Below are 8,062 nucleotides of genomic sequence, written 5' to 3'. Positions count from 1 at the left end.
AAAAAAAAAAAAAAAAAAAAAAAAAAAAAAAAAAAAAAAAAAAAAAAAAAAAAATCCAATAATGGAGCTATGAGATGTTAAAATCACTCAATTGCATGTGAAAAGCATCTTTAGTACATTGCTTTGGCCCATATGGAACATTTAATTCATCTATCAATTTATCATGATTTTTTTAATTTAAATTTATCCAAACTACATTTACTTTAATTTAATTCGCTTTTAATGTAACTTAACTAATTAATACAACATTCTATTTAAATCATTTCCAATATAAAATAAATTTAAAAAAAACAAGGAAAAACAATAAACCATTTAAATGAAAAAAATGAAAATTATGATCATAGGATTGTCTACAAAATTCACATTATCATAGTAAAAACCATGAAATTAAAGTCGATTACTTTAAGGTTTCCCATCTAATATTTATTGATAATACATAAATTAAGACATAATATTTGTCCAATATATAATCAGAATCATATTAATTATCTCTTTTCCCAACTAATCCAATAAATTAAATTAGAACAAGCGAAAAATCACCTTCAACTTGCAAAAAAGAAACATACCGACCCACCACTGATCTACGCCGGCGGGGTCCCCGGCGCCGTCGCCGCCGCCCTATTCATGTCCATGCAGAGAGGCGATGGCAGCCCCTGCAAGCTTTTGAAGGTTCAACTTAATGACAGTGTCAACAAACATTTTGGTGTCCTCGCCGGTGTTCCCCTCCGGTATGTCGACGATGTAAGACTCCAAAACGACGGTGTAAATTTTGCCGTCTTTGTTGAACTCGTTCACCGATGTCACTGATCGGTAATTGTTCAGCCGGTGCTCTCCTCCGACCACCCTGAAGCTCAAAATATGCTTCTCCTCGTCCAAAATCTCTAGCCTCTCCGTGCTGGTGGACGCCGGCAGGCCGGAGACCACCGTCACCTCTCTGATACTGCCGACCCCGCCGTCGCCAGCTGTTTAACAATGATAGATATACCCATTTAAAAATGGACCAATAGTGAAATTTTTTGAATTTATCAAAAAAATTCAAATATTATACATAAACCCATAAAAAATTATTCAAATCCAATCTAATTTTAAAAAACTTGTAAGTAATAATATATAAAAGTTTAAGTTTTCGAGTTGAATGGTGACCTGACATATTGCAGCTTTTGACGAAGTGTTTGTACTTCTGAGGATTATCGAAGCTTCGAACGAAGGGCCAAACGGCGTGGAGAGGAGCGTCGATGCGTTGGGTAATAAGGGAAGTGGTTGTGTTAGGAGAAGCCTCAAATTTGTGGTAACTTTGAATGAGAGGTTCAAGTTCTTGAAATTCCTCAGCCTCTAAGCCCTGCAACGGCGACGTTTTCTCCATTGCCATTACAAACCATATGAAGTTTACATGTATTTCTGTATTATATAATCTTCTCTTTCTGTAAGGAAGAGACTGCAATTTGAGACAGAGCTGAGGGAAAATGGATTCATCTCTCTTTATATAAATATATATAATGGGCTCTCAACCCAAGTTTTCTTTTTGACATCCATGCCCTTGGGATTTCCAATTATTCTAATTATACAAAAGGGTTAAATCGTAATTTAGTATCTAAAAAGTCATTCAACTTTGAAAAAAAAGGTAGGAAAATACCTACCTGAACATTCAATTTTGTGTCTAATAAACGTTTAAATTTGGGTGTTACCGACACCGAGGTAGCAGCAGCTAAAACACAAAAACTGGGCTTTGACCGACACTGTTATTTATCTATCAAATACTCATATACAGTTGATTCCACTTTGCTGCAACAGCTACCTGTCCTGTGGGGGATAAAAAAAAGGTCACACTTTCGGCAGATTATAAATGCTAAACCTTATAAAAGTTCCCATTTTTCAATGCCCAGAGGGCATTTGGATAAAAAAGTAAGATTTTTTATAGTCTGGAACTATGAAACATAGCCTAAATTCATCAATGTTACTCAGTCTGGAGCTATGAATATAGCCTGAATTCATCAATGTTACTCATCCCTAACAGAAGCTCAAACACTTGCAGATAAAAATATACTCTATAAACCTATACAGCTGTGTGGATTCAGACTTTTCAGACTCAAATTGCATAATTCATAAGAGAGAGAGAGAGAGAAGGCTAAAATGTAAATGTGGCAGTGGCAAACGTTGGAAAGGCAAAAAAGGTAGAGATTCGTGGATCATGTGAAATGTATAACAAACTCCAGCGTGATCTTACCTCCTCTTTGCGGGATTTCTCACACTTTAACCTGAAAAAAGAAAGAAGAAAAGAGAAGGATAGAAAGAATATCAATATAATATAGGGTGTAAAATGGGTTAATATTGATGAGTATTAATAAAGTTGGGTGTTTGATATGATGATAAAGCGTAGAGATAAGGGGTCATCCTCATCCAGTACTTGGTTAGTTGTATCAATGCAGAGTTTGAGAAAAAGAAAAAGAAGATAAGAAAGAGTGGTGTGTGACAGCCTTAAACATGCTCTGCAATCCAGAAATTTCTGGTTCAGCCTCCTTCCTTCTGTTTCTCTGAAACACAGGCTCCGAAGCCTGTTTGACTTTGACCAAAGCTTTGTTTCTTATTCTAACATATCTCATTCTCCTCTAAGTTTTACAATTCTGGAGGGAACCAAAGAGTGGGGAAAAGAGATTGAGTTGGTGGGAGTTGAGAAGAGGCATGGGAGGGAAGGAGTAAAGTCTGAAGTGAAGGGGCTTGGGATTGGTGTTGGGGCTTATAATGACTGTCTTCTCTGCCTCCAATCAAACTCAATGCCACTCATCCTACCAGGACTTCGTGTCGCCCTGCCCTGGATTCCACCCCAGCCTAACCTGTTTCCAGCTCTAGCACACTGATTTCCTTGGATTTCGTTACCTACTTCTCAAAAGGATATCTAGCCCCCACCGCTAATGCATTTTTTCCATCTTGACTCATCCTATAAGACTGTCAAAAGCCTTGTTCGCTATCTCGAGTCTGGTCTTGCAGGTAAGAAGATTCATAAAATCTTAATGCTAAGTTTGAACTCATTTTCTTAGTGTCCATTTATTTTATCTACAAGCCGTTGCCCCACAAGACCCACTCAGGGTGGTCAAAAACTTCTACCTAGGTACCAACTAGTAGTCATAAAAGTACAGATAATAGAATTTAGATGTTCATCAATTTAACAAAGTTTATATCCAGACACTCAGATGGCACAGGATGATATTTGTTAGACTCGAGAAAAAGATGAGAACTTAGAACAAGTTCACTCACATCCAAAAAACTTGAGTGTTCACTAGAACTGTACATGAAAGTATTAAAAAAAAAAATCATAAAACTAAGGTTCACGGACCAACTTACACGTACTTTGACTATTCTCACAGTGAAGGATATTAAATCTTGTCCAAGTGATAACAATAGCTTGAACCCATTCTCCCTAAACTCTGTATTATTTATATGATCCTTTTTGGGCACCAAGGTTTAATGGTTAGGTTCAATATTACATTATAACTATTTGATTAATCAATATCCATGGTTTCGATCAATGACCTCAGATGGTCAAGAGTTCTACAAAGGCAGACTTTAATATCGACTTATATTTTCCCCAATGTCGGGTCAAAGAGAGCTAAAAAGAACAGTGCAGCAGTTATTGGATTCTTGAACAGTCAGGTTTGTTTTTGCTCTTGTACTTATAATCATTCCTGAGTAATGACCAAACTATAAGCTACTCTAATGCGTCTCCGACATGGGAGGACATGCATATAGTACCAAACAAAGTTCTGCTCCAACTTTGATTTTCATACAAGGCATGAGATTACAGAAAAGCCATGCCAAGTGGTTCATGATACTAAATAAAACAGGAAACAAAGTAGCTCACTTGATGACTACATTCTGCCTGGAGTGCTTCCTGTATCGATTAAATTTTGCTTCGAGAGATTTTCGATTGAATCAGCAATGACTTTAGCACTAGATTTCATGTAACCGCCTGAAAAATGGAAATTAAAAATCGTCTGTCAATAAACATTACCTCAAGAGGCTACAATGAAGTTAAACAAAAAAAAAGCGTCAGCACATAAATTTCATCTGCATTAGCACAGTAATCTAGTTTGTCATTGCTAGGCATCTTTTTCTATATTTTATTTATTCTACACCAACAACATTATATCTATACTACACATCAGGCAAACCCCAGCGTTTTCTTATTCTTTTAAGTTTTTCCTTGAGGATAGAATAAATATCTTATTAAATACATATGAGAAAAGTGCTGCACAATTGGGATCTTTAGATATGAAGGAAAAAAGACATCTCATGCATGTCCTCATCAAATAAGCAAGAACAATAGAGAAAATGAGCAACAAGATAAAATGTCAAAATTTTGATAGGAAAAAAAATCGATTTTTAAGTTAAGAGTAGCGAAAATGAGATGTTTTCTCAAATAAGATAAAAGTCGATCCATCAAAATGATACGAAATGGCGAAAGTAAGCTTCAATATTTCAGCAATTTCACATCATACCACAATGTTTTCTAATTCCAATCATAAGGTTCCGAGGACAATTTCTAATCTTTACAGATTCCCCACGACTTTTTCCTATTGACAAGAACTCATCTTCTTTGAGAACAATTTTCTCATTATCAAGGCAAATGTTTCATACTACCAAGAAATATTCCATCGTTGAGAAGAAAATAATTCTCAGCGAATAAATGTTATATCCAATATCCATACTCTTAGTCATTTAAATCCCACGATACCACCCCAACTTACGATGTAGGTAATGCAAAAAATGATATAAAAAATTTACTTTAATGTTGAGGAACAAACATAGCTTGCAATAGAAGAATCGAAGACGAATGAAAATGAGAAAGATGCAAAGAGCTGTTCAAGGAGATAATCTGAAAACTTGTCATAATTATGTAAACTCGTGACAAGTTCACGCAAGGGAAAAGGACCTGATGTTAGCATTACAATGGGAATTCTCCTCGCACGGGCAAATCTGAAAACCTTTTCATCTCTCCTAGCTATTCCATCAGCACTAATCTGCAAATTAGTGTATATAAGCCAACAAGACAACCGGCTAATTTTTTTTACTAGGATCAATGATCAAGAAAGAAGAACCAAGTTCTTGCAGAATAAATTTGTGGGGCATAGTTACCTTCAACAAACCCAGAGGATCTCCATCTAGAATATCAGTCCCAGCATTGTAAACAATCAATTCTGGATCATAGGAAGTGGAAGCAACCTAACATTAACATGATGAAAATTAGCAGCGACTTGACAACAAATTAAATAGCACATTCACCAACACCAAGTGTTATAGACCCAGATGAAGAGTGAGAGAGGAGATGATTCAACTGCATGAAACTTGAAAGCCTAAAAATAAAGGCTAAAACAGAAGATTCAATATTTTGACACAATGAGTAATATCTGATTAAATTTTTAAAAAATGAATTGAAGAAAAGCTACCTCAAGTGCTTCTTCCAATTTCTTCAAGTATTCACTAGTTCTGGTCCCACTCTACATGAGAAATTGTAGCTATGAAACATGCAGGCAAGAAGAGAAACAAACAACGCCTATTTCCATAACATGCATTACTTACAACGACTTCAACTTTCTGATTAATGCATCGCCTAGCCTCGTAATCCTGACATGTGCACACATACACAGAGAGAGAGAGAGAGAGAGACAACCAAAACTTTTATGCTCGAGTAAAATGGTAATAGAGAATTTGGAAATGAGATGGAAATAGAAAATTGAGTTGCCTTAACAGCACTAAAAAGAACTAACACGAGGGCAAACACAAAGCAGTGTAACTTACAAATGGATATATTTCTGGATTGAACATATCAAGAATATATACTCGGCCTGCTAGTACAGAAAAAACCATTAGCATTTAAAAATAGAGTAAATTAAAAGCTATTGCTGGAAAATAAATTGCCATACTATCATGGGAAAAATCCTTTTCATGGCCATTTCCTTGATGGGCATCAAGATCAATAATCATTACACTGCAATCGTCACGTATCACAAGGATAAGGGTTAATGATTACTAGTAATTGGTATGCACAAAACTCAACACTATACGAGTTCCTTTAGGTCATCATGGTGCAGTTTACCTTGATATATTTAGCTGAACAAAGGCGTAGTGTATACACAGAGTAATATCTGCATACATACAAAATCCCCCTCCTCGTTCTGCTGAACAATGGTGAAAACCACCTCCTACATTGATAGCCCATCCTCTCCCCTTTGCTACTTTTGCAGCTAAGATACTCCCTCCAACCTGCAGCAGCATACAACAATTACAACCCATTTTAAGTTTAACATGGAAAAGGGTAGAGGAAAAGAGTTCCAAAAATTCACCTGGTTACGAAATGGACGTTCAACTTTCTCCTTGACAATACAATGAGGAAACAACGCAACAGGAGGGACCTACATTGAGAATTTCAGATCAGTCTAAATTGAACGACTACAACTAGAATCTGAGAAAGGAAAACTAATTCAACTCAACGCATATACAATCTCTTACAAATGGAACATCTGAGGCTTCCATATATTACAATCCTCACCAGGTTTTCGAAAAGGCAACTTTGTCTTAAAGTCTAAGAACATACGCCTACGACCCATACCATAAGACTAAAATCCCACTTCCAAGAAGAAATGAATGACTCGCTACATCACAGCCGATGACATTTAACAAATCCAAAATATCACACAAGGGCAACAAGAGAAACTCACAGAGCAATAAGATATGATACGATACAATACCTCAATAATCTTGGCAACATTTAAACTGTTCTTCAAACTATTCAGGTACGATTCAGTATGTACCTGATCAAATATTACCAGTGAGAATATGCTTCATCGTTGAATTTCTAAAGTTCGTGAATGAGTTAGTTTAATCTTCCTACGTGAATAATAATTACCAAGATAGACTTCTTCAATGAATAAGTAATAACAATACTGGTTCGTGATTTATAATTTGAGAATTCATGAAAAAAGAGAGAGAGAGAGAGGAAGGCAGCGCTAACGTTACAAACTACTCATTGCAAAGAAGGAATTTGGAAACGTACCACAAGAAGATCGTTCATTTTAGCTTCCAAAGGCTCGATGATTTGATCTTTCCTTATTACTCCAGCGGCAACAAGGAATTGGCATACGCGACCCCATTTCTTCGAATCAAATGGATGCCTACAGACAGGATTTCCCAGTAAAAACTTACCAGCTAAAGAAGAAAAAAAAAAAAAGAAGAAGAAGAAGAAGAGATTTCAAGGAAGAAGGCAACTAAAATCAAATGGACGTAAACTACTAAAAATAGTTTTATTAGAAGAATTGAAAATTAAGGCGTTCCCGGCATGTTCAACAGCACCCAATTCTCTACGCATGATTGAGAACCATAAGCAAAGCAGAAAACAGAAGAACAAGCGAAAGATATCTATCTATCAATCAAACATCATCTTCAATGAATTTAAAACAATCAGAACAAAAATAAATTACAAAACAATTGATCACCAGTCACTTACAACTTTTCTATTCCAAGAAATGAGATGTTGTACGATGAAGAATATATCACCGGAACCTGCAAAATCCAGAAAATACAGATGGGTACAGGCGAAACCTGGAATCAGCTTATACGAGAACGGGGATTAACCAATATTTCCTCCAGTACCTTTGAAGAAGGAACGTCAAAATACAGCTTGCTGGAGAGAATCCGATCCCTTCGAACAGTTTCCCCAGCGTCCGACGACATGATTCGAGTGAAGAAAGTGGCACAGCAGAAAATGGGGCCAGAGAAGCGCCGAGAGCGCACGATAATGGCCACAATTGAAAACAAGTAAACGGTCAACTACACAAATTTGTTAGACGGTGAATTCGACTGACTCGGTATTGATAACTTGGATGCTCGAAGTATGGAATCGGAAAGGGGAATTTACGAGGCCGAGTCGGCTGATTGCGGTGCCCAATGGCTCCAAGGGATCATTCTTAAATCTTTGTCTTGTACAATTTGCCACATATTTGTTGGATAAGATGGTCGAGTTATTGCAAAAATATTAAATTGACACTTTTTTTTTTTTTTTTTTTTTTTT

General features: G+C 36.3%; 2 protein-coding genes across 4 annotated transcripts; both read right to left on the bottom strand.

Moving 5' to 3' along the window:
- Positions 1 to 397: 397 nt before the first annotated feature.
- Positions 398 to 1,397, bottom strand: LOC111445935 (abscisic acid receptor PYL2). Its single transcript, XM_023084489.1, has 2 exons — positions 1,144 to 1,397; positions 398 to 962 (listed from the first exon to the last, which is right to left on the bottom strand). Exons 1-2 carry the CDS (start codon positions 1,367 to 1,369, stop codon positions 619 to 621), a joined length of 570 nt encoding a protein of 189 aa, XP_022940257.1. The 5' UTR covers positions 1,370 to 1,397; the 3' UTR covers positions 398 to 618.
- Positions 1,398 to 1,458: 61 nt separating this feature from the next.
- LOC111445932 (histone deacetylase 2) lies at positions 1,459 to 7,963 on the bottom strand. Of its 3 annotated transcripts, XM_023084482.1 has the most exons (15): positions 7,645 to 7,963; positions 7,499 to 7,554; positions 7,049 to 7,166; positions 6,744 to 6,806; positions 6,339 to 6,407; positions 6,092 to 6,258; positions 5,919 to 5,983; positions 5,794 to 5,840; positions 5,575 to 5,619; positions 5,442 to 5,492; positions 5,131 to 5,217; positions 4,928 to 5,015; positions 3,857 to 3,964; positions 2,225 to 2,255; positions 1,459 to 1,800 (listed from the first exon to the last, which is right to left on the bottom strand). In XM_023084482.1, the coding sequence occupies exons 1-13, from the start codon at positions 7,723 to 7,725 to the stop codon at positions 3,864 to 3,866; spliced, it is 1,038 nt and encodes a 345-aa protein (XP_022940250.1). In that variant the 5' UTR covers positions 7,726 to 7,963; the 3' UTR covers positions 1,459 to 1,800; positions 2,225 to 2,255; positions 3,857 to 3,863. The 3 variants fall into 3 exon arrangements, 2 of the variants coding, with proteins under 2 accessions (XP_022940250.1, XP_022940251.1); XR_002710956.1 differs by lacking the exon at positions 1,459 to 1,800 and having other exon boundaries at positions 1,869 to 2,255; positions 4,944 to 5,015; XM_023084483.1 differs by lacking the exons at positions 1,459 to 1,800; positions 2,225 to 2,255 and having other exon boundaries at positions 3,626 to 3,964; positions 4,944 to 5,015.
- Positions 7,964 to 8,062: the final 99 nt, after the last annotated feature.

The sequence above is a fragment of the Cucurbita moschata genome, unplaced genomic scaffold (genome assembly GCF_002738365.1).
Source record: "Cucurbita moschata cultivar Rifu unplaced genomic scaffold, Cmos_1.0 Cmo_Scf00008, whole genome shotgun sequence".
NCBI lineage: Eukaryota > Viridiplantae > Streptophyta > Magnoliopsida > Cucurbitales > Cucurbitaceae > Cucurbita > Cucurbita moschata.
Note: the sequence above shows the minus strand (reverse complement) of the source record. Positions and strands in the feature narration are given on the sequence as shown.

Coding starts and splice junctions, on each gene's coding strand:
- LOC111445932 (XM_023084482.1), bottom strand. CDS start 7,725: ATGTCGTCGGACGCTGGGGAAACTGTTCGAAGGGATCGGATTCTCTCC. Junction 6,259..6,338: donor AACGTCCATTTCGTAACCAG/GTGAATTTTTGG, acceptor ATGCTGCTGCAG/GTTGGAGGGAGTATCTTAGC. Junction 3,965..4,927: donor CATTGTAATGCTAACATCAG/GTCCTTTTCCCT, acceptor TCCATTTTTCAG/GCGGTTACATGAAATCTAGT.
- LOC111445935 (XM_023084489.1), bottom strand. CDS start 1,369: ATGGCAATGGAGAAAACGTCGCCGTTGCAGGGCTTAGAGGCTGAGGAA. Junction 963..1,143: donor CAAAAGCTGCAATATGTCAG/GTCACCATTCAA, acceptor ATTGTTAAACAG/CTGGCGACGGCGGGGTCGGC.